The 26,425-nt window shown below is 35.3% G+C and overlaps 2 protein-coding genes across 51 annotated transcripts; both read right to left on the bottom strand.

The window, feature by feature from the left end:
* Positions 1–12,673: 12,673 nt before the first annotated feature.
* On the bottom strand, positions 12,674–19,255 carry LOC103962605. Of its 50 annotated transcripts, none has more exons than XM_048579649.1 (7): positions 19,091–19,255; positions 17,193–17,245; positions 15,190–15,326; positions 14,825–14,889; positions 14,274–14,451; positions 13,031–13,069; positions 12,674–12,934 (listed from the first exon to the last, which is right to left on the bottom strand). In XM_048579649.1, the coding sequence occupies exons 3-7, from the start codon at positions 15,238–15,240 to the stop codon at positions 12,920–12,922; spliced, it is 348 nt and encodes a 115-aa protein (XP_048435606.1). In that variant the 5' UTR covers positions 15,241–15,326; positions 17,193–17,245; positions 19,091–19,255; the 3' UTR covers positions 12,674–12,919. The 50 variants fall into 50 exon arrangements, 38 of the variants coding, with proteins under 38 accessions (XP_048435606.1, XP_048435605.1, XP_048435602.1 ...); XM_048579648.1 differs by having other exon boundaries at positions 15,190–15,362; XM_048579645.1 differs by having other exon boundaries at positions 15,190–15,815.
* A 4,030-nt stretch (positions 19,256–23,285) lies between these two features.
* LOC103962570 (thaumatin-like protein 1b) lies at positions 23,286–24,553 on the bottom strand. Its single transcript, XM_009375291.3, has 2 exons — positions 24,393–24,553; positions 23,286–24,138 (listed from the first exon to the last, which is right to left on the bottom strand). The coding sequence occupies exons 1-2, from the start codon at positions 24,442–24,444 to the stop codon at positions 23,453–23,455; spliced, it is 738 nt and encodes a 245-aa protein (XP_009373566.2). The 5' UTR covers positions 24,445–24,553; the 3' UTR covers positions 23,286–23,452.
* Between the last annotated feature and the right edge of the window lie 1,872 nt (positions 24,554–26,425).

Raw genomic sequence — 26,425 nt, forward strand, 5'->3', positions numbered from 1 at the left:
ACCAACACAAAGTAAGAATTCCGAAAAATCTTGATCGTTGATGGATCTCATGTTTTTCCTAAGACGAAGGATTTTCACATGTCCCCAAAATGAAGTATTAATAATACTTGCTTGCATTAATTCAGATCTTGTACCTTTTGGAACAATAGGAAGAATTTGTGGGAAATCTCATCCAAAAATCATAACCTTTCCTCCATATGGCAAGTCAACTCCTATTATATATGTGAATGTTCAATCAAGAGCCCCAAATGCAAATCGGTGTGTCATTTTTGCTTCATCCCAAATAATAGCTGATGTTCTTCTTATCAATTTTGCCAAATCTGACTAGATACTAATAGAGTATGTGGAATATGCATCTGGACTGAGAGGAATTTTAAATCTTGAGTGTGCTGCCCTTCCTCTTGGCAATATTGTTGTTGCAATTCCATATTATGTTGTTGCCAATATAATATAACCATTGCTCCTTAAGGTTGCTAACAATGCACTATATAAGTATGTCTTTCCTGTCCTTCGAGGACCATCCACAAAAATATGGCCTTGTCTCGATGTTGAATTGTAGATACAATCGAGTCATATGCCGCCATTTGATCTTCATTTAGATTATGCAGCGCATTAAGGTCTTTTTCAGAGATGTCAAGTGAAAGTTCATCCTGTATTATCCTTAGAAGTGTGTTGTGGTAGATCATAAGCAGACAAAGACTGACTATTTTGTACTAATAACTCATTTAAGTCTCGCAAAAACTTGTTCAAGATAGAACTATTACTTATGGTACTTGAAACAGAATAATCTTCTACCATAAATGAATTAAAGTCATCCCACAATCTTCTTACTCCATATGGCTCATAGTAAATCAAGATGGTAACAAATAACGTTCGTAAAGCTGACGGCATACGAATGTTAGAGGCTTCATGAAGACACTGTCTGATGTTATCATCATCTTCTAGCAAACCTCATTGTTGCACTGCTTTCTTAAATGTTGGTTGAACGATGTTAATCACTGTTCTTAAATTCTCAAATGATGTTGGTCCTTTAAGATGATTAAGAAGGATGCGCAAGTAGAATTTTTCACCCTCATTCGAAGAGAATGCATATATTCGGCTGATAACTTTTTGGTTATTGTTCATCTCACTCCAGATTTTATCTTTTTGACTCCATCTAACCTGTTCAGGGAACTCTCGATATAAGTATTGTCGTGCTTTCGTACAAGTGGTATTCTTGGTAAAAACTCTGTTAACATAGTATTCGAGTCTGTGTCATCTGCCAAAATATCTGATACTCTTTGGTGAGGGTAAAAGTGAACAGTTTGTCCTTCGGGAAGATGAATTTGTAGTCGTTTGACTGATCGATAAAGTCGATTAGTTACAAATTTGAATATTCTTCATAAAGCTTCAGGTGTACAAACCCATCTTGCATTAACAAACTACTTTATTTCATATTGAATAGGTTCCGAATGAACTTCGAAAGCTACTATGTTGAGACCTTTGTAAACATATTTGTACAAATACTTAACGCTTTTAATGCTGCAACAAATCTCAACATTAATATGATAATTATATCTGAGGAGCAGCCATGAGTTATACGGAATAACCCACCGATTGTCCACCATTATATGTGCATTATGATTTAATGGAACAAGATCATGATTGTCTCTTATACGATAGACTAGATAAGAATCATTTCCTTGAACTGTAGTTGGTGCAAATGGCTTGGGATAATTTCGTTTACACTCCCACGTTTCATACAAGGTGATTATGAATTGTGCCTTCCACATGAACCATGTATCATATGCCTTAGCACATCATTATACAGTTCAGGCACTCTTCATTTGGAATTGGTATTTCAGCTCGTACCATCTGGTCATAATCATCAGGATTATTAAGCTTATCATTTTCTTCTAACATGAGAAGCATGTGACATGAGGGAGACCAGGCTTTTGAAACTCAATGACATATACATATGCAAGAACTCTACCCAAAACACCTTTTTTTTATAACATCATTCGTCAACTCTTTGAATTTTGCACGAAAAACCCTTGTAAGCAAATCTAGTCGATCTTGTGGTGCTTGGCTAGGTAGTAGCTCATCACTTATTTCTTCCCAAACTGGATTACATGTCATTGTTAGGAAACTATCTGGTCTTCCATACTTTTGAACCAAAGTCATTACATTTTGATATCTTTGATACATGTCACGGGGATCACCACTAAAAGATGATGGTAATATAGTCCTACAACAACTGATATTTCCTCTATTTGTTTTGTTATAAATCATTAATAAGTCTGATTATATTTATTTTGTTATAACTTATTAATAAGTATCATTTGATATGATAGAACATGAAAATGAAGCGCATATGTTATTGTATAAATTGATAAGTCTTATACCTGCATTATTTTGTCCTACAATTAATGAGTCTTGTAGTCCTTGACAAAATTCAGATCAAATTGTGTGTTGATTATCACTCATCCATCTAAGCCCTTGTGATTCGATCTTTATGTAGTTATCAACTACATATTGCTGCAACAGGCAAGCACCACAAAGTAGAAGCGATTTGTCGCGTTCACAGATCCAAAATAATAAAAAATTTGCTCAACATAATATAATTTAAAAAACTAATATTATGTGTATAGAGATGAAGGTCTTTGGTTACCTGAAGAACATAAGAATAATAGTCACAACATGTCACTTTTTTGCAGTTGTTATTTCGAGTATTCACATTCCATCCATATGTTCCATAAGGTAACACCAATGGATATTGTAAAGGGTCATAGTAGCCGACACAAACTTTGATATTCTTAAGTTGACCATCTATAATTTGCACAATGATATCCCAACCTCTAATGTTTTCTTATCCTTCACCATTTACTATGATTGCAGTAACCTGAGATGTAGATGATAAACAATATTGTTGTTGATTTGCAGGCTGCTCCTTGATAATCTGTCACATCCCAGACCGGCTCCGTCGTAGCACAATATTGTCCACTTTAGGCTACGCCCTCATGATTTTGTTTCTGGGAACTTAGACGAGAACTTCCCATTGGGTTACGCATTCTAGGATTGCTCTTGCCCGAGCTCGCTTAACTTCGGAGTTCCGATGGAATCCGAAGCAATAAGTTCCCAAAATGCCTCGTGCTATAGGAGGTGGGCATGTACATATAAGGCACATCACCCTCTCTCTGTTGGTCGATGTGGGATGTAATAGAATGGTATCAGAGCCACTCTGTTGTTTGGTGCGAGTGTGCCGACGAGGACATCGGGCCCCTAAGGGGGGGTGGATTACAACATCCCACATCGATCAACGGAGATGGGATGATGTGCCTTATATGTACATGCCCACCTTCTATAGCACGAGGCCTTTTGGGAACTCACTGGCTTCGGGTTCCATTGAAACTCCGAAGTTAAGCGAGTTCAGGTGAAAGCAATTCCAGGATGGGTGACCCACTGGAAAGTTCTCCTTTGAGTTCCCAGAAACAAAATTGTGAGGGCATGGTCAAGGCCCAAAGCGAATAATATCGTGTTACGGTTGAGCCGGTCTGGGATGTGACATAATAAATCTGCAATTTTGCAAATCTTGACATTGCGCTAGGTGGTGAAATGTTTGCACAAATGGATTATATTGATTCAAGATTTCTTGGATTTTTTGAACGACATCTCTATTTAGTGCTTCACTTTCTCTCATCCAATTATCTATTTCATGAGTTGTGTCATATATATACATTTGTAGGAATCTCGGTCTACTATCTCCAACAGGTGAGAGACTTCCTATCTTATGATACATGGAACCTTGAGCACGAAATGTATAAATACCCCGTCTTCTTGTTGCTAGGCTCTCATCAACATGAACTCCCATTGAAGTGAAGGCAAAAATGTGGTTGTAAGCTCGTATATTTTGTCGAAAATGTTTTCCCTCTGTAGATTGGTTGCAAAAAAGTTCAGTTATTTTAGGAGGGGATGTTATTGCTAGTAGGGCAATCTTTCCACGCAAGCAACACATTTCAGAGGTTTCATGAAAGAACAAATGGGCATGATCTAAACATGTGATTAGATTTGGCATGTAAAATCTTGGAACTCCCATGTTTTCATTAAAGTTTCTAGCCTGATTATGACTTGCCCTTGCTGCCATAGTATGATGTCGAAGTGGAACATCGTCGTTAAGTTGGATCTCATTTTCATTGATGAGATGAAAATCATCTACTTCAGAAGAAAATGATACATGTGTGTTATGAATTATAGAGCGAAATTGAATTTGTATTTATTATTATAAAAAAAACTAATACATTCATTGATGATGGGCGGGTAAGCATAATTCACTGCAGCATTCGAGCAGAATGATTGCTCTGTTGTATATTCTGTAATAATCAAGTAGAATTGAAGAAAGGTAATAAGTGGTCTTTATAGTAACGGTGATATAGAGTTTTTATCTTAAAAGTTGGAATATGGTAGTTTGCAAGATTACCATTATTAATTTATTAGTAAAATTTTGGATAAATCCACCCTAAGGCAAGTGTGTCCAATTCGACTGAGCCAGTTGCCTTATATAAGTTAAGCGCATTGTTCTTGGAACTTGACTTCTACTGCCTTCTCCAAATGGTACTATGTTGAGGCGTTGAACATGATTGCTACTGTCTTCACCAAATTGCACTATGTTTGGGCATTGAACTTGATCGGTGTCACCTTCAGCAAATCACACTATGCTTGAGCGTTGAATTTGTTGAACCCGATAATTCGATCTTCGTTGTGACACTATGCTTGAGTGTTGAATTTGTTGAACCCGGTAATTGGATCTTTGCTTGAGTGTTGAATTTGTTGAACTCGGTAATTGGATCTTTGTTGTGCTAAACATTCGTGTCTTTGCCTTGAAGTCATTGAATTTCGCCCCTTATATTGACGATCCCCCATTGTTCTTGTTGGCGCTCTCTCTCATCAATAACATGTGCATTTTGTTGCTCTAAAGCAAGAAATGTAATGGTACATGAAAAATGTAGTTAGCATATATTATTATATAAGTATGTACAGAAATTAGAAATTTTTTGTATAGATAACACAAATATTAAATGGATGACGATGTAAAATTATGCTTTGTTTGATCTTAATATGATGATTTTAATAATTCATACAAAAATATTCATACATTAGATGAATTTACAAATATATAATTATTAGGGTCCAAAAGAAAGAAATCATAATTACCCATTGATGTTGATCCTATTGTTCTTGGTTTTCTTCCATTTGATTTTGTACTATATTTTTGGAGTTCAATCGAGTTTGATAATAGGCACATTGTTGCATTGAATTTTGAGCCATTGATGATGAATTCGCAACTCGACGTCTTTGTCTTTGTTCATTGCTCCTACGAAATCTTTGTTGTGATTGTTCTTGACAATTGTGAACATTTATTTGTCCCAATCGAACTTCGTTATTGCTGACCAATACAAAGAAATTGCAAAAGAGAATAAATTTTAGTTCATTAAAAAAAAGGAAAAAAAAATCGTATTGAACGACAACAGAGGTGCAATTGTAAAATCTCCAACCAAAATGCAGGTTTAAGTCTTATGTATTTTGATCCGAGTGAAAAAAAGAAAAAAAAAAAAAAACACGATAATTTATTTTTGAAAAAAGAAAAGAGAACATGAGGAATATGAATTGTCAAATAGTTAACATATGAAAGTGATGTTAATAATAAACATTCATGTGGGATATTTCATACAGTACCATTTATGTGTATGTTCTAGAGTTACAAATATTTTCCTTTTGTTTGGTCAATTTATTTGGCAAAGAGTGAATATTAGATATCGATGCTTTTGTTGCACTAGGAAGCAACTTTGAGTACAAGGGGCTTAGGAGTCACAATATACAGCATATAGAGTTTTTCCCATAAATTAACAAACACATAAAACACACAATAAAACAACATAACACACTAATTATGAACAAACCACTGAAATTTGGACTTCAATTTAAACATGATTAAAGCTACAAGGAATACCAAAGTTTATTCAAACTTAAAAAACAGATACTTAAAATTTGATGTTAACAATTCCCAAATTTTAGATCACTAACCTTTAGTGCAGAAATCCTTGAAATAGAAATGGCAAGATGCCGAAACGTGAAAGCACATGATTTGGAAACCTTTTTTTTTTTTTCACAACTTGCAGAGTTGAAATTTTTCAAAAACTTGCATTTTTCAAAGGAACTAATCACATTATATCCATAGGAAAAAAATTGTTTTTTCAAAGACTGTAGATTTAATGACCCGTTCCTAAAAATTATAGTATTTATAATTTTAAAAAGTGAATTTACGAAATATGCGCTTCGAGGCAAATGCATTGACTTTTGTTGACAGCAATGTCGAGTCATGTAAGATCCATTTTCTTGGCGTATCCTTGTAATACTCGTCGATATGAACGCGTGGGCGTAAACGGAACGCAATTTGGAGTTATAACGAAGGAGTTATTAACGAATGAAGTCAAGGACAAAATTATAAATTTATTATTTTCTGGAATGCTCCAGATTTTAGGAGCAAAATTTGGAAAGCCACATGTGTGGCTGAGATTGAAGGGAATGAGAGATAGTCGGTGGAGATGGAAAACAAAGAAGAGAAAGAAGGGAGAGGTAAAGACGAATTGAGAGAAGGGAGAGGGTGAGTGACCAATGGGAGAGAGAAGAAATGAGGGAAAAGGAGAGGGTGAAGGAGCACCGGATCACCCTTGACCCGGTTCCTCCTCGCCGACCCGACTTGTTCCGTAGCCATTCCAATTGGTTTTCGTCGATTTTTCTGCCAAATTGCAGCCATCCACCACCTGGGAACTTCTCACCGGCCCTTCTTCTTCAATTTCCACCCATGATTGATAGGTTTTTGGACCCTAGTTTCACAAGAACACCCATGTCGGCTTCGAGGGGTGCACGTCAGTGAATCTACCATTTTTGCAATGATTTCTTTCAATTGCCACCACCACTAGCCCTCCCTTGAACTCAGGAACAATGCCTAATCATTGGTTGGAGCGTCAGATTTGATTTGAGGACAAATCAAGAACACCTAAATTCTAAGGTTCCGGCAGGTTCGTGGCGATTTGAAGCCCAGCCAAATTGGACTTGGCCACAGGCGACGATCGTTCGTGACGCCTCGATATTTATGCTAAGGAGTTGTAGCGAGGACTTTAGGTGAGTGGGTCTTTTTCCTTTTTATAGTGTGTGTGTGTGTGTGTGTGTGTGTGTGTGTGTGTAAACTTTATAGTTTCCACAACTGCTTTGAACTGAGTTATGCATATCATGCCATGATTAAATATTGTTATATTTAAAATGTTGCATTGTTATGAAATTGTGAAATGCCAAACGATCCTACGGGATGCACAAGTAAGTTCAGGTGAGTTTACTTTGTGATTGAATGAGTTGTATTGCATTGGTTTGCACACATTTATTTGGAGCTTATCATGGCTGCACCCCGGTATTAGTGCTCCTACCCGGGGCTAGGGCCGCCTTCACGTGATTGTTCACCTCTCGCATCGCACGCTCACCTTGGATCCAAGTCTGGTGCCAGCCTGTCGTACAGACCACAATAGGTGGTTCGACTCGTAGGTAACCCGAGAATTATCGCACAGCCTTCACGTGCTCGTGGTACTTGAGCGTACATATTTATACCCAACCTCTCGTACAAGTCACACTAGGTGACTCCGACTCGTGTGCTAGCCTAGATTGATGAGCTACAGGTTGTCACACCCTAATCGGAGTATTAACTTAAAACTCTAATTAAGGCATGATTCACAATTTAATATAGAATAAAATCTTTAAGAACAAATTGATCCATAGTTAAATAGTGAAGAAAGAAAAAAAAATTATTTAGAAGATATAAATCTGTTCAAACATAATTCACATTTATTCACCAAGAGATAATTCTCAAGTTTTACAAAGTACACTTTACATAAATTTACATAAAGCTTTTTGTTCCTTATTCAAACAAAAGAGCAAACACCACCAAGCTCTTTATTTTATTTCTATTTACACATATCATACAACAAGTAACATCTCTAGCACATGACTTAATTCTCTAGTTCCGAACCTGCACAAATTTAATTAAGTTGAGCATAAAGCTCAATAGGGACATTATACCTCTATATATATATATATATATATATATATAACCATGAGTATATTATTTTTATGTAGTTAAAAACACATAAGAAAAATTATATGTATGAATGCACAAAGTTTCTCTCTTCAAACCCTATTAACTTGAACCCAAACACCATATTTTCCTTTTGTTAGTGCTCTTGCCTAATTCCCTTTCGCCAATCCCGTATTACCCTTAAATTAGTGTGCACTTTGGAGTTCACCTAAAACCTGGTACCTGCCAACAATTAAGCTCAACTACACAAAAGCCTTCCTCAATGCCCATTTCCCTATCTCCTTCACAAGAATCTCAACTCAAGGTAATCAGTTCATTGTTTAACAAGTGAATGAAAAGCATGTATCTCAATCCATCCAAGTAATCGTATAGGCAATGAGTTTATGAATCCAACCACATAGATAAATATCAATCAATATGTATTAATCAGATAATAAAAGAATAAATATTTATGAGGTTTCCCAAGCACCCCCTACCTGGTTCCAAAGCTACAACGTAAGTCCACGTAACTACCAAATTGATCAAGTCTCTTGATCCAACTCGTGAGTTCCTATTCAAAGTATAAACTATCACTGTTTAAGTATACATTATAACTTGTATTATAAATAGACTTTGTAGAATACATACTTTAATAAGTATTTATAATAATATCCCAAACAAAACATATTGACGAGCAACTTCCCAGTAGGTCCCCCATCCTCGGATTACTCCAGCCCAAACTCACTTAACTTCGGAATTCCGATGAAATCTGAAGCCAGTGAGTTCCCAAAAGGCCTCATGCTATAAGGAGGGGAGCATTTACATATAAGGGACATCGCCCCTCTCCATTGGTCGATGTGGGATCTTTCAGAGAACGAATCCAAAAAGGAAACCTAACACAGAAAGAAAGTAAGAAAACTCTCACAATTAAAATAAAAAAGTTGAATAGCTCATTACCATAATAAATCAATAACCAAATAACCAAAATTTTGCATTCTTTAATTTGTTCGAAATTAATTTTGTCTCCGTCTTTTTTCAAATCTAATAAAATCCCCAAAACACAAAAAAAAAGCAACTAACTATTATTTATACCCTATAAACAAGGATATGCATCTTAACCCATTTAACATATTCATAAAATAACATCAAACACATTTATGCATCAGATCATATAGAAGTGAAGTCTGACAACATTCATAAAAAAATATTACCTCTGTCAGTGACAATCCAATGATCCCAACCAATCAAACCAAAGGGTAAAAACAAAGAAGAAAAGGAAGTGTTAGATTGAACTGACAAGGAAAACCCAATTGAATAAATTAAATAGAAAACTTCATTTTAATCCTTGGCAAATATGACTTTTCGATTAAAATCAGGAGTAAGATCAAAATCTAATTTTAGTCCCTTAATACATAAATAACCTCATTTATTAATTATATTTTGATTTTTTTAATTATTTCTCTTTTTCTTCCTAATTTTTAATGTATTAATTTTATTTCATTATAATTTTCATTTTTATTTCATTTATCGTAATATATTTTGTTGTAAACATTTAGATAAACTAATTTTTGTTATACAATATATTTCGATGTATTTTGTCTTCTTCATTTAGGTACATTAAATTCATTATAATACATTTTGGTGCATACATTTGGGTACACACATTTCGGTACATACATTTCGATACAAAGATTTTGGTACATTAATTCAATATAATACTTTTCGGTATTAACATTTCGGTACATACTTTTCAGTACACACATTTAGGTATATTAATTTAATATAATACATTTCGGTACTAACATTCAAATACATTAGTTCAATATAATATATTTTGGTACTAACGTTTAGGTACATTATTTGAGTCTTTTAAGTTTGAAGAATGTTAAATAAAATTAAAAAATTAAAAAATTCTTGTTTGGTCAAAAAATAAATTAAAATTTGTATATTAATAAATTTCAATATTTAATGGGAGACATTAAATAAAATACACATTAATTATTTTGAATTAAGGACACATCAAGGGATTATAATCAATATCTAATCTAACACCAGATTTATTTTAAATCTCAATCTTCTTGAAGGATTAAAGTTAAAAATGGGAAGAGAAAAAAAAAACCCAGAAGATGCTACAACCAAACTGTAAATTTGCATTTGAAAAATGCTAAAATGTAAAGAGAATTGAAAGTAAAAGAAAAAGGAGGAATAAAAGGCAAAAGTTAAAGAATAATACCTCCCTGTACCTAGGCAAGTAAATCCTGAGGGGGGCTCGATATAGTGCTCAAACCCTAACGTGGCCATCGCCCACAACAAATCGTCGCCGTTGATGGTGTTTCCCTTCTCCTTCTGGCACTTGTCGCTGGCCCTAGACACCCCAATTCAAAATCAAAAACAAAAAAAGAAAAATTAATGAAAAAGTTTGAAAAGTTTGAGTTTTAACGATAAGGACAAAATAAAGGGTAAAATAAATACTACCATAATTGACTTTTTAGTGTAAAAATGTGATTTTTCTTTAAAGTGAACAGTACCGCGAACTTTTCGTTAAAACTTCTAGCAAAAAATTCTGATTGAAAAGCAAAGTAAATAACAGTAGAGAGAGAAAGAGGTATAAAGAGATTAGAGGTGAAAATTACTCGCTGGTGACGAAGCTAATGAATTCAGAGATGCATTCCTGGACGGTGTCCTTGGCAGTAAGAAAATCACAAAACTTACCAAAAAGGATACGGACCCAACGACTTAAAAATCGATTCTAGTTCTAATAAAATTGAAAAATTGAAAACCCAGTAATTCTGGTAGTCACTGTACCTGGCGTCAGCAAACCAAATTATTTTTCATAGCAACCAATGACAACGATGGCACACAGACGGAATTTTTATAGTTCGACCGATCGGTGCGAGTAGAGAGATGAGATTAGAAAGAGAAAAAAATTATGGTTTGAGAGATAAAGAAACCTAATCCCAAAAGAGTAATGTTATTCATACCATATTTTTATATCACATTTCTATACCACCTTAGGTGATATCTGATGTGGACAACCACATCATTTGAATTAATCAGATTTGGTACAAAAACATGATATGAATATTATTACTATACCATGTTTTGCAAATTTTTCAAACGATGTGGTTGTTCACATCAAATGCCATGGAAATATGATACAAACTCCATTCCAAAATGGGTCAAGAGGTATGAATGAAACTAAGAAAATGAAACAATGAGGAAGACTGTAGAAGAGGCAGGGCATTATTAAAAAATAAAATAAATTTACAAAATTACCCTTAGATTATTTTATGCACTCAATTTTGCGGCTTTTGATTTATTTATTTTTTTGCTGAGGGGCATTTTAGGTCTATTATTTTTGTCGAAGCTGTGACCCTAAAATTGGGACGTTAGCTTTCCATGTAAAAGATTTATGTGTAAGAATAGAAAAAAGATGTTTGGTTATGATTTTCCTTTCAGAAGTGAAAACAGTCCTCCCACCAAGTTTAATTATTTCCCACTATTCGTCGCTCACACACTTTCACTTGAATTATTTTGTTTGTGTGGTGTCGAAATTTATTAAAAGAATCCAAGAAAACACAACCGGCCCTCCCCTCCTGAACAAAGCACGAAATATAAGGCGATGGAAGAGACAGAGGAAATGATACGGACGACTAGCTAGTGAAAAGTCATCGCCACAGCTCACAGGGGCTAATAATCTAGAGGAAATAGACAAAAGAGTGGGGCAACGGTTGGACAGGGGAGCCATCCCTGGATCTATTGATTGGAGCATGGATTCACATGTTACACATTTTAAGAGGGATTTGAAGGACGCATGTTTACATAAATTGATGTCGGACTCTCGTCTGAGAGGTAAAGAGGAATATCACTAAACCTAATTCGCGTTAAAATTCTTATTAAAGGCCGAATCCTTAGAATGTACTTGAAAGTGCTTTTTGAAGAAGCTTCTCCAAAAAGCATTTATATGAATCAAAAGCTTTTCTAACTTTTTCTATCATACGTAGGCCTGGTTTGATACTGAGGTGATTCTGAAAAAAACTGGTATAAAAAAAAGCTGAGAGCTGTTTTTGTGTTTGGTAAACATTTAGCTTCAGTTTTTTTTTTACAATTTTTGGTGAAAAAAAAGCCAAAAACAAGAAGTTGCAAAACCCAACTTTAAAAAACCGGTTTTTTTTTCACATCTGTTTTACATAAAAGTTTACCAAACACTATAATACTACTATTTTTTTTTTTTTTTCAAAAACACTTTTACAAAAAAGTTCACCAAACACTCTGCTGCTTTGTTTCACAACTGCTTATTCTTACAGCACAGCAGAAGCAACTTTTTTTTCAAAACACAACAATACTAAACCAGCCCGTAGTCAGAAGCGTTTTGGCTTTTAGAAGAGTACCAGCTTAAGGAACAGCATTATAACAACTCGAAGCCTCGGATTTGTCATTTGGCTAGCTAGAAGAACAGGATCAAAAGGCCCCAAAGAAGACCAACCGAGGCACAGGAAAGGGCACTTGAGAATTGCCCAACCTACGTACACCTGACCCAACCATATACATAATGTCGAAGGAACCCAATGAATCGAGTCACTTGAATATTTTCAAAACCAAGTAGAAGACAGTACTTGGAAGAGGAACTTTGAGGCTCAAATCCACACACACACACACCTTTCATTTCATGAGCTACAAGAAAAAAAGTAACGTCATCTTCAGCTGCTACGTCCATACCAAAATATTTGCAAGACCACCGTTCCCAGCACATCAAGCTCAACATGTTTGGGAATGTGAGGTGGTGATCAATCGTAACTCGCTTCCTGTAAAACTGGATCATTTGCCAATTCCCTGAATCAAAGACATAACTAAACTCATCAATCTGTAAATAAAATTTATCTACGCGAGAACTTCGATTAAGTACAACAAAGGAACGTGTGCCTATACCTCCAAAAAACCATAAATGTTCTCTTGCATTAAAGAATCCTAGGAGATACCAAATATAAATTTGAGAAACAACAATAAAAATGTTTAACTACTGACTAATGCTATAGCTAGTATATGTTCTTGTTCATCTTAATGTATATTAGGTAAATACTAGCAAAAATGCCCGCGCGTTGCTGCGGGACTTGAATGTACCGGCCTTAACCACATGAATAAGACATTTAACCTAAAAAAAAAAAAATTCAACATAATCATGAATGAACAAAAGGGATAGATGAGTGAAGGGTGTTGGTAAGATAAGCAGTTCGGCTTTTATATACATTCAACTGAGCTGATTACAAAAGATACAGTTGCAAAAAATGCTCTGTTTCCTGAGAAACATAAGCAACATGCATTTAACACTTATATTGCTCTTCAAGTTAAGATAGCAAAATATACGTCCAGCAGGCCAGGCACGTGTTTTAACAGCTAAACAAAAAAGCAAAAAATGTGTGTTGTTCTTGTTTCAACAGCTAATCTTTCAAGCACTAATGTATGCATTAATGTATAATATCTGAGATCCTATTTGTTTTTTATTGACTGATGCTTCAACATCATCCACCTAATTCATCTCACACATCCATAGATACCTGAGAATACTTATTCTCACCACCATTGCGTTGTTACTTTAGTATGTTTTTTCACTGAGAGCATCACGAAAAAAACTAACAATTTCAACTCTAAAACGTCACCTTGTTCCTATAACCCACCTCAATCAACAACAAAAGAAGAAAAATAATTGATCCCTTCAAAGATGCTTTCATAAACTAAAAGATGTCCTACCCATCCAAACGAAAGGGGGATGTTATTTTCAGTCCCAACTGATATCGGGACAATGGAAAAATAATTGATCCCTTCAAAGATGCTTTCATAAACTAAAAGATGTCCTAATATCGGGACAATGGAAAAATAATTGATCCCTTCAAAGACGCTTTCATAAACTAAAAGATGTCCTACCCATCCTGACGAAAGGGGGATGTTATTTTCAGTCCCATGTGATATCGGGACAATGGAAAAATAATTGATCCCTTCAAGGATGCTTTCATAAACTAAAAGATGTCCTACCCATCCAAACGAAAGGGGGATGTTACTTTCGGTCCCATGTGATAAGCATGTTTACAATCATACAGGTCAGATTTCTTTTTTAAAATAATCATTTCAACATGCCTTTCCTCAAGGAGAGACAATTACAAAGAGAGAATAATACCTGTTTTTTATTAAGACGGTAGCAAAATTCGTTATAGAGTCGTCCTCCAAGCTTCTCATCTTTTATATCAACAAACACCAAAACTGGGCAGCTTGGTATATCAACAGAAGGTTTACCATCCAAATCATGTTTAAGCAATTCATCAGCTATATACATCTCCTTCAAGAGATGTTTGGACCTACAATCTGATCCGCAGTATTCTTATTGCATGTAAAACTAATTTTGGGGAACCAAATCTTAGCAAACCAAACAAAACAAAACCCCAAATCAATTAAAAAAAAAAAAAAAAAATTAGGCCAAAAGAACCCCACACCTAACAAAACCCCAGATTCGCTTAAAAAGAGATTTATCTTATTTTAGCAAAATGAATTCCAACTGGCCACAAACCAAAGCCTTGACCAAAATGAATTGCACTTAACTGTCAACCAAATTTGCAAACATTTAAAAGTTCTTCGATTTTCACACACCAAAACAACATATCAAATTAAAAAAAACCAATGCAATGTTAGTGAAATAAACTCGCACGGTATTTTAAGCGGTAAAACAATCACCTTGCAAATGAATAGGCATATCTGATTCTTCCAAATCCTTTCACCTCCATCCTAGAATATGTCCCCTGTGTCACCACAAAAACATGTAAAAAATCCGAGAAAATCAAATGCTATAAACACCAAATTCAAACAATGATTGTATGCATATCCGAGCCATAAGGGAACCAAATTTAAAGAATTATTTGGAGATGAAAAGCCTAATGTAAACCCTAATAAAGTTCATAAATTTTATAATAATCCTCCGATGTGGGACAACATGAAGACCCTATTGTCGAGTTGTGTTTGTATTCCGTTCCAAGGACTGCATAACTAACAAATCAGGGCTCAAAAATTGAGATTTTTCTTTCAGAGGAAGAGAGTGTTACAGTGACAATGGCAGTGAGAGCTAAGAAATAGGAATCCATGACTCTTCCCATGGAAATTGTTCTGGATTGTTGCTCTTGAATAAAAAACTCTCTGCTTTGTTTGCAGCTGCTGAGTTATCAAAAGTGGAAAGGAAGCCCTTCGAAAATTCAATACAACAGGAAAATTTTATTTGCTGCAGTTTAACACCATCAGATTCCAAGTAAATCATACTATTTTAACAATTCTAAAGTTTAACGTCATGTGGATTTGGCAAACTAATTCTGCGCAAAAATAATATTTTGAGGATTCATAAGAATGCGGGATTGAAAGAAGAGTGCAGTGTCTTGAAATAAAAGTAACTGCAAAGGAAATTAACAGTTTGCATCATTGAATCGAACTAAAAACATAGTAATGCCATTAAATCTCTCCTCTTAGAATTACATATCATTGTTTATATGGTTTGCTGTAAATAGTAGAATTCAACGAAATACTTTCAATAAGAAAAACTGAAGGCAGTGGCCAGTTTGCCATTGCAAACACTTCCAGTAGGCTGATGGTTCACAAAGTCCCTTCCATAAGGAGGGTAATCAACCTTTCGGTGTCTGCCAACCACCGCCTTACATCCAAAGCCCCCATCTGCAGCAACCTAAACCAACCAAAATCCAAAATCCTAAAATTCCCAAACACAATAAATCCATTAGCAATTCTGAGACTTTCAAATATAAGGAGATGGACCAACACAGAGAGAAAAGACTTAAATTTACAGCAAGATGAAAGCTTTTTCAAATTTGAGGGTCAAATCTAATGAAATTTAGCAAAATGACCAAACAGATGTGGAATCTTTTGCATCCCTGGGAATTCTGGATTAGGGTCATACGGAGATGAAGATATAAGCAATGTCTATAGGGATTTTAATTTGGTAATTGTTCTTTTATTCTTGAAGAGATGCTAGAGTAAAAGTTTCAAAGACTAATTCTAAAGTTTTCTCAAATAAATAAATGTAGGCTGAATGGTTCATTGCTATTGAGAAAAGAAAACACCTTGACAAAGTGGAAGCAATCTTATCGTGTGTGTTAAGCTTTTTTGATTATTGGAAACCCATGATATACAATCATGAGCTCTACGTAAAGAAACATTGGAATTGTCGTGAGAAAAAATCAATTACCAACCACATGACCACAATTTAAGCCTCGCCTTGCTTGCTAATTGTGGGGTTTTAAAGCTAGAAGCCCATTCAACATTGACAGACACCAGACTCCCCAATGATGCAAATTTCTATTGCATATCTGACCGAAACAACCTTCACACAGAATGTCCACTTAGAAGCCTACTCCTACAACCAATTTTAAAACATGCATAGAAATTTTGCATGTTTGATTTCTGAACAATCAGTATCTAAGCTAGTAGAACTTTGGAAATGCTTCACAAAAGAATACGTATAGGGTGGACTAATATATATATGTGTGCGCGGCGCGCATGTGTGCATGCGTGTGTTTGTCCAACTGTCCATAAATTCCTTGCCAAATCAACCTTGACCCATTTGAATCTATAAATTTGAATTTGTTTAAATTCCCATGGCTACACTTCTTCACAAACACTTATCAGCTGCTAATAATTAAACTGACCAGCTATGATTACTGTGCTGAGTTATAGGATACAAAATGTGTGATATAATTCTGTTTGTTTAGTAAAACTATTACACAGCTAATTTTCCTCTCGCCTCTCTTTTCCTTTCAATAATGATTGATACAAAGCAGCCATTCTTCATTGGGAATCAAGGATTGCAACATTAATATTATCAATGATCGACAATGTAAATTGACCCAAATAAAAGGATAGTCCACATTAAAATATGTTAAGACTTAAAACATTCTTCTACATCCACCAAAAATCTTCACTTTTTAAATCCTCTAAAAATTATATCGTGGTCAAATACATTTGAATTTTCATAAGCTTTATGCTGTTAAAAGTTTAAAATCAGATAATAAAAAATAAGTAAGCAGAGGATAGAAGTCAATGAAACCTGCAATGTTAAATCCCGAGTCGGCAGCACGTTTCCCGCAATGGTTTACATGGCTACCTCAAAACAGATTGACAATTAAGCTTCATTACGAATGGAAAGATTAATAGATGACAATTAAGAAGGATCAAGAGAAACAAAAAAGCCAATGAACTGATGAAAGAGCAAAAAAGAGAAACAAAAAACCTCAATTAAGCAATTAAATGGAGTATTACTTGATAGAGCTGGAAAAGTACCCAGGTCCTCAGAGAGAGGATCAAGAGTGACTGATGAGAGTGCAGAGAAACGAATGATTGAGAAATTCAAGCTCTGAGCTCAAAGTTGGGGCTTCCACTTTCCAACTGGGGAAGAAATAACAGACGAAACACAGAGAGCCAATCCACCTAAAATATTAATCAAATGGGTTTTCTTCTAATTCAAAATTTGGACCACCCAAATTCCGATGAAGCAATAACCATTCAAAATTCCAACAGATTGAAGCCCTCACAGACTATAAATCATCAATACCCAGCAGTAAAAATTTTGAAAACAGTAATAATGAAGGAAAAAGAAATTAAAGATGCGAGCCATTCTCTAAATCTCAGACACCAATCCAAATTACCAGTAATTTGCACACCAATCTCAGACACCGGAATGTTGGCTGCAGCTAAATAAACAACACATTAGGACCAAGTAACTTTCTGTTTTGAGCCATACACACACACACACACAAAATATGATACAAAACTGTAAAAAAAGCAGCAAAAGGCATTCTCAAAATACACAAAAATATAAGATCATGAATCCCTATGTATTCGAGTTTCAGATCACAAAAAAATTTACATTCTTCAATAAAAAAACCCAAAGAAAAAAGCTGAATTATATACCTCAAGCACAAACAGCTTAGAAGCCTACACACAATACAAACAACAACAACAACAACAACAACAAAGCCTTTTCTCACCAAGTGGGGTTGGCTATATGAATCCTAGAATGCTATTGCGCTCCCCAGAAAATGAAAACCACCGTTTCTTGAAAATACAAAGAGAACCAAATCATACACCCACACTCAGAATTCCAACATAAAAACAAAACCCCAAATTATTTTTTTTACGCAACGACTCATTTATTTATAAATTCAAGAAGCAGCAAAATCCAAACAACTCTTTCGTTTATGAACAACCTAACTTCTGTAGAACAAATGTGAATACCTGCATAAACATTCGACGCGTAACCCATTGCTCAATCCTTCGAGTAAAAGTTAAACAAATGCCAATATAGTAGTTTGAGGGAGGCGCATTGCTACAGACGAAGTTGAAGGAAAATAGCAGCTCTGCAGATAGCAGGTTGGGATCCACAACTATTCAAAAATTGAAGATCCCAGTAGCGGGCAGTGAAGAAATCCCCGGGAGAGTGCAGAAACACAAAATCAAAGCTCTAGCCAGCTGGGACCGAGAACCATTCAAAATTGAAGATCCCGAAGCAGGGCAGTAGGGAAGCACAAAAATCCCAGGGGCCAAGGGAGTGCAGAAGAACAAAACCAATGAAGCAGAAGAAGCAGACGACACCTCAACACAAAAAGCAAAGAAAAAAGTAGAGAGTTTTAGTGGCAAGGGTAGAAATTCATTTAATATTGGCATGAACATGATAATCCAGGCAAAACAACTGAGGAAGTCTTTTTACCTAGCCGCAGCATGAGCAATGTCAAATCCACCCATATGTCAAAACCCTATACTTAATTTTCATATAAAAAAATCCAAATAGAAATCAAGACAAATCATAGTTGTCGGATTCGGTGAAATGGTGTCCGAATCCCGTATCGGTACGTACGTACCAGTACCTTTTGGATTCGGTGGTCAGTTCGGTGGTTCATCCAATAATCTCTAATAATTTTTAATCAGAAAACAGAAAAGAAAAAACACCTGTAATTTTTGGGAAGAGAGGATGGAAACAACTGGAATTTTGGGAAGCTCTGTGCTTCTGGTTTTCATCAGGTAGAGGGCAGACGAAGAGGGAGAGGAAGAGAGATAAAATGTTTAGTTTAATTGTAATTTTCAACTTTTTTGTTGTGTTAGTGGGGGATCCATCTGGAGTGTTGATTTTTTTGAGGAGAAGTAAGGAGGGACAATGATTGTTTGTCCTCCCATTTTTTGTGCCCTCCTATTTTGTATGGTCATGGTTAAAGCACGTTAATATTTTATATTATTTTTTTATAAAGATAATAAGACAAAAATTAATAGTAATATAAAATGTTAACGTGGTTTAACCGTGACCACGCAAACAAGAGGGCACGAAAAATGGGAGGGCAGACAATCCTTATCCAGTAAAGAGTGGGAGGCTGATAGCATTTCCCCAAGTTCGGTATTAATTTAATATTTATATTAGCATATAGACACACACAAAGTGTGTGAGAAAATTTTGTATTTTTGTTTTTGAAATAGAATGAGAAAAGAAGGGAGTGATGGAAACGTGGGAGTGGGAAGTTTTGTTTTGTTTTTTTTTTTTTTAATTAAAGATATGTTATGATTACATGTTTACTCCTTATGTGATTTTCGAAACCCAACATGCGAAGGGTTAATTAAAGGGTTTAGGGTTTTGGGTTTAGAGTACTTGCTATTTTTTCTGTTAGTATCATGATTTTCATTCAGTGAACACATCTCAAGGCGACAAAGTGGAGGGATTGTTTTTGCCAAGTCATCGTTTTGGGTTTGGGGAGTGGGGAGGGTTAAACCCTCGAGGGAGAGCGTCTTTACAAATTTAATTTGCTTTTATATCCGATTGTATTGAAGTAATTGTAGGTTGCATGACATTACTGTTCAATTATAGCTTTGGTCGAGGGCCCTTGCAATTTACTCAACATTTCACCTAGGCCTTGAGCTTTTGTATTCTTCACAGAACCAAATTAGTTGTGTTGGATTCAAAATATTCCTAAATTTTTTTTGTTTTATTTTTTGGTGTGTCTTTGATCATTTAGCTGAAATTTCATTAGATTTCGTCGTTAAATTTGAAAGTCTTAGGGTTGCTAACGGATTTACTTTTTGTAAATTTCAAAAATTTGGATTGTTGAAGGAAGCAGTTGATTCCTTGACGTTTTGAGGTATATAATTATGCGCCATCATTTTTTTTCAAAGCCTAATTAGTTATCTACCTTTTTTACTTATATTCGTGAAGCTTTCATGCTTGGATTTTAAATATATGATTCATTTTTGTTCGTTTTAGCTTACATTGGAACTGAGTTTCTTGTTATTTTATGTGCGTATCTGTTATCTGTCCATTTATGTCAAGGTCGAGTAACTAAGCATGTATTTGGTGGTTTGAGCTTAGAATGGAATTGGGCTTCTTTCTATTTTGTGCACGTATCTGTATCTGTCTATTTATGTAAAGCTTGAGAAAACTGAGTAGTCAATGTATTTGTTCCAAACGCCATTCAAATTGGATAATTGGTTTATTTGTTCTAAACCCCATTAGAATTGTGTTTGCTTGGATAGTTAGATTAGGAATTTTGGTTTGACATTTTGTGATTGGGATCTAATTACAGGTTTTGTGTTGCATGTCTCCATGTTTCAGTTTTTGTCCTATTTGTGTGGTTAGTTTGGGATCTAATTGTCCAGTAGTTGGACCTTTTTTTTTTTTTTTTTTTTTCCTTTTAATTTTGTCTGTGTGATTCTATGAGGGTTGAAGGTCCCTTGCCATCTTTGTTATTCTGGTTTAGGCTAATGTTCTTGTTTTTTTATCGAATGTTGTTAGGCATTTTATCTCTGTGATTCTGTTATTGGTTGGTTGGTGTTTTAATTGGGTTTTTTTGATAGTTGCACCCCCCCCCCCCCAACAAAACTTCAAAGAGAGCATTGTTCATTGATCAACCAGGAAAACCCGATAGGTTAAGTTTTCCTCTCAATTATCGTCTTATGTGTAAATTTTAATAAATATGGTTGCTTATCTTGGGTGTACATGTGTTATGCCGCTGATCAAAAACTGTTAGCCAATCTTTTTGCACCACTCTTTGACACTTTTTTGCATACCTATTACGATTCTCTCTAACCTTATAAATTGTACCTTCATTCACAGCAAAAAAACTCGCACCGGGTAAACAGAGACAACCAATTCTCCTAGAATTGCCAGAGAATTCCACAAATTGGTTGTCCCTAAGATTGAGCCCGCCAACAAAGAGTCGATAGCTGCACTCAAAACAAAGTCCCAAGCCAAAAAAACCAAAGATAGGTAAATTATAATTTGTTTTACGCATACACGCCTGCATAACATCTGTTATACCAATGTTTGCTAAACTATGATTCATGTTTTTTACTATAGTGATGAAGATGTTCGCCCGCCGAAAAAATGAAGGACTGCCTTCTCCGTTATGAATTGCTACAAAACTGCTCTCTATTTTTTTGCCTGTAAAACATATGTTGCTGAAACATTTTTTTTGAGTTTTTTTGTAACTGCTTAAACAGGTGCTTGGGTTGCAGGGCATGTATTTTGCCACCCTAACTGTAAGGGCAAAATATGTGTGGACTGCATCGTCCTTTTGTAACTAATGGAAATAGGGATCCTGCATCTTTATTGCTTTGAACATTTGGGATTTTTTTTTTTTTTTTTTTTTTGGTTTTTGTAACTACTTAACAGGTGCCTAGGCTACAAGGCATGTATTTTGCCATCGTAACTGCAGGGGTAAAATATGTGTGGACTGCATCTTCCTTTTGTAACTTATGGAAACATGCGTACTACATCTTTGTTGCTTTAAACATTTATGCTTGAAAGATTAACTGCTGAAACAAAAACAACCTACTTTTTCACTTTTCACTCATCTATTCTTTTCATTCGTTCATGATTCTGTTTAATTTTTTTTCAAGTTACATGTGTCTAATTTATGTGGTTAAGATTCGTGCATTCAAGTCCCACAGCAACGCGTGGGCATTTTTCTAGTTTTAAACTATAGTAATAATTCCTGGTGTTAGTGAATCATATGATGGTGGCCAGATGGAGACTAAAATGTCTCTGTGAGCCTTCCCGGCCCTTGGAAGAGAGGACTGTCGTGGCAAAGCCACCAACTAGTCCATTTTTTAAATAAAATAAAATAAAATTTTAGAATCAAACTTCTTCATTCATTTTCCAAGTAGTCCTAAACTACTGAAAAATTGGCAAATGTATCATTTTTGGGTGGGATGTAGCTTTTACCCCCTTTAGATCTACTTCACCCCTTAGAGTAAAACTCAAATTTTAAATTCTAAACCTACCCCAACTTGCTCCAACCCTTAGGGTAAATATGAGTTTTAACCCAAAACTCATTTCTGGGGCAAATTTAGGCCAGGATTCCCCCTGGGTTAGTAGGGTTGGCCCACCATATATATGTATTTTTTTTAGTTTTTCCAATAATTAAGATTTAATATGATCAAATCCAACAGTAAAAAAAATAGATTTAACGTTCCAAATTTAGATCCAACGGCTAAAGTAATTAAAAATAATTATTTTTTCATATTCTTTCATAGTGTCTGACGAGTTTCATGGTGTTAGTTTAGTGATTTTTCAATATTTATTGGAATCTAAATATTTTTAAGTTAAAATGTTCATAAAATTAAATTAGAATAGTCTACAAAATTTTAATTTTTTTAAAGTTACTTTAAGAATCCTAAATTCATTTTTTAATAATCTCAGACTAAAAATTTAACCCAGAGGAGTTGGAGCACAAAACATGTTTCTGGGTTAAACCCTAAATTTTTTGGGTTAAAAATTTAAACACGTCGGTTCTTGCACTAATGCTAGCCAGAAACAGCGCATTAGCTACGTAGTCCTTGGACAATATCTTATTTCATAGAAATATTTCATATTCCTGACAATACCTATGTATTAAAATTAGTAGGGTTTATTTGTCCTATTGTATGTATCGTAATAGATAAAAGGGAATTTTGTCCTTTCACAACCTATATTTTTAGGCTAATATGTAAAGAGGCTGTTGATTTATTTGATGCATAGATGGTTATTTGATACATTTAAAAAATAAAATAATTTATGATTCAAATGATTTTTTGTTGGAATAATATTTAAAGAAAAATTAAGAAATTGAACGGTTCTAATTATAAATTTTCTACGGTAAAAATACATATTTGCAAGTAGTCATGAATAGCTCATCCCCAAAGAGGGGAATGCAAGAGTATTATTCTTTATTTATTTCATTGAAATTATTACAAATTCATGACAATACTAAGTGTCAAAATTCATAAAGTTTATTTCTCCTATAGTATGATATAAGGGGATATTACATAATATCCTTTCTAGTTCTATTTTTAGGCTGATGGACAGAATGTAATAACGTAGTTTGGTCCACCGCTGCATGTAAAGGTGCTGTTGACATCATCATAAGCGTAGCTATAAGCTTGAGGGCACTGGTTCTCAAAGATCTGAGAGTAGTTTGTGGGTGGACATTTAGCTGGTGTTTCATTAGGAGGAGTGCAGCAGTATTGTGGTTGATTAAATTGTGTACACGCACTCTTGCATGCAATTACGCTCCCATCGGACCCCTTCACTTGCAGCTCAGCTGGGCAAGCAGCATTGACGTTGGCGGGGCAGGAAGAGGTCTGGCAGTCGCCCGTGCCGCCTTGTGGGGCAACAGACACGGGCAAGTTGAAGCCATCAACAAGACTTACGTCGTAGAAATCTTGGCCTCCGTTTGGGACAATATTTATTTCGACTAGGCTTGCTGGTGGAACTGCTCCGTTACCGTTGCATGCTACTTGGCCAGAGTTACATTCTGCTGTGGCACAACTGAACTTTCCTGAGGCGTCAGTGGAGCATCCGGTTCGGCCCCAGAAGCGGCCTTTCCATGGGACTGGAGTGGTCAAGGAACTGCTAGCGCCGGATGCTAACTCGAACCCTGTGGAGGATAGTTGTGGTTGTTGATCGGAGGTTAGGGACCCTGGCCATACGGTATAGGTGCAACGGTTGGTGAAGGTGATCGTAGCTGCATGTGCACCTACATGCCAATTATAAACGAATAATCAAATAACCATTATGTTAACAAAAAATATCTCTATATCTCTATATATGTGTCAATGATACTGTTACAAACTATCGATCAATTTGAACACAAATTAATAACGTTCAAACACAAAATTTCATGTCTGACAGTTTAACGATCGATGTAACATTTTTCATGAATCATGACACGTACCAGATCACATTCAAATAACTGCAAACAAAAAGAACAGAACAAGTCAATTTGTTTACCTGCGAAAAAGATGGCTAAGGTGAGACTGAAGATTACTTGGTTGTTCATCATGATTAAGCAATCAGTTCTTCAATTTGCTGCCAAATTAATTTGGTGATGAAATGATGAAGTTGGGAACCGATGGGCCTTTGGTTTTATAGGTATAAGTGCATACCTAACTTTAGACTTTTTTATTTTTGATGTCTACTACATGAGGATCCACGTTAATTACCACCCATAAATGATGAGACGACTTGTCTTATGGCTTTGTTAGACGTTTTTTTTTTTTTTTTTGGTCAAAATTGTTAGGCGTATTTAGTCCCTGGACTGACCGACCCCTAGCAAGTTATTTACTCGTTCAACCCAGGACATATTCTCCGCAAAAATGCCAAACAGGAGTTAAGTGGGACAATTTGAGTTTACAGGGTAAAATGAGAATGAACTTGAGTTTCAGGAGGCGCCAGGATAAAGCCTATTTCTTATATAAAAATGAAAGGACTTTCATTAAGTACCTAAATGTAACATCCCATATCGTCCAAAGGAGTAGATCATGTAAGTCTTATATGTATATTTCCATCTTTACCTAGCACGAGGTTTTTTGGAAGCTCACTGGCTTCGGGTTCCATTGGAACTCTAAAGTTAAGTGAGTAGCACGCAAGAGCAATCCCATGATGGGTGACCCGCTGGGAAGTTCTCGTGTGAGTTCCCAAAAACAAAACTGTGAGGGCGTGGTCAGGGGCCCAGAGTGGACAATATCGTGTTACGGTGGAGTCGAGCCTGGGATGTGGTGGGGACCCGGGCCGGGATGTGACACTAAAACCCCTCAATCTTTTAGTGTCATTTCAAAATGGTCTCAACCTTTTTAAATATTCCAAATAGGTAACTAGTCTATTGAAAATTTTAGATCTGTTAAGCCTTAGTTAAATTTCTGTTAAATTAACTACGGCTTACATTAGGTTCATTTTCGATCCAATTCAATACTTGTTAGATCATTGAGTTCCATATATTTGAAATTTAGATTTTGAGGTAATTAGTATTAGTGTTGATCATGATATGCTCCGTTGGTGGGTTTGAATATAAACGCAGGAATGGAGTTTCAATGGTCGTAGGTTAACTTGAAGGTGATATTTGGGAATTTTCGATTTTCATTTTTTTTTCATTTTATTTGGGAATTTGTTTATTTACTTTTATTTTTTTTATTTTCATGTCTTATTTAAGTTAATTTTAGTATTATTTTAATGTTCAAATAAGCTAAAAAGTGGAACGCATTGTTACCACATGTACATTTAATAGAAAAATTAACTAAGCCTTAATAGATGTAATATTTTCAATAAGTTGGATAATTGTTTGGAATGTATCAAAAAATTGAGACCAATTTAAAATGACACTAAAAGATTGAGAGGTTTTAAGTACTTAATCCAAAATGAAAACAACGACAATTTACGGTAACTCCTTGAGGCAATGTAATACGCCTTCTATAAACAAAGAAAACAAGAAGCTAAATAATTTACAGTAACGATATGATTCTCGGTAATTGAAACTGTAATACAACCGATGTCGGTATTTGCTGATATCATTGATACTATTCTGTGTTACTAGAGAACTTTCATTGTCAAAACACAGTTGGTATGGCTTCATAGTTCAATTTCCATAAAATGCCGGACTTTACATGGTCAACACTGCCGTGATGGACGGGCCTAAAGGCTGCAAGTTATCGTGCATGAGTGGGTTAGGCTAAAGAATTATGATTTGAAGACTCACACGGCAGTGGAATATTCCACAATATTATTACTTATTATTCTTCATTTCTTGATTATAAATCTCACAGCTACTCAATGGCGAAGTCAGGAATTCTCAGGGGAAGGGACGAACTTAAAAGAGTGCAAGATTAAAGAAAAATGGCAACAACCAAAATTTTTTATATAGTAATGTCTTCTATAATTAATCAATACAAAGGAAGAGAACTACCCAGAATACTTGAAGGATGACTACTCGAAATATTTGAAGGTGGAGGAGAAATACCCGGAATATTTAAAGGAAGAGGAGGACTACC

This window comes from the organism of the source record quoted next, unplaced genomic scaffold (assembly GCF_019419815.1).
Source record: "Pyrus x bretschneideri cultivar Hongxiangsu unplaced genomic scaffold, Pyrus_bretschneideri_v1 Contig14, whole genome shotgun sequence".
NCBI lineage: Eukaryota > Viridiplantae > Streptophyta > Magnoliopsida > Rosales > Rosaceae > Pyrus > Pyrus x bretschneideri.

Coding starts and splice junctions, on each gene's coding strand:
- LOC103962605 (XM_048579612.1), bottom strand. CDS start 18,407: ATGGGTTACGCGTCGAATGTTTATGCAG. Junction 17,228..18,379: donor CGCGTCGAATGTTTATGCAG/GTATTCACATTT, acceptor AAACCATTGCGG/GAAACGTGCTGCCGACTCGG. Junction 13,070..14,273: donor ACCGTCTTAATAAAAAACAG/GTATTATTCTCT, acceptor GGTATCTCCTAG/GATTCTTTAATGCAAGAGAA.
- LOC103962570 (XM_009375291.3), bottom strand. CDS start 24,444: ATGATGAACAACCAAGTAATCTTCAGTCTCACCTTAGCCATCTTTTTC. Junction 24,139..24,392: donor CTTAGCCATCTTTTTCGCAG/GTAAACAAATTG, acceptor ATTGGCATGTAG/GTGCACATGCAGCTACGATC.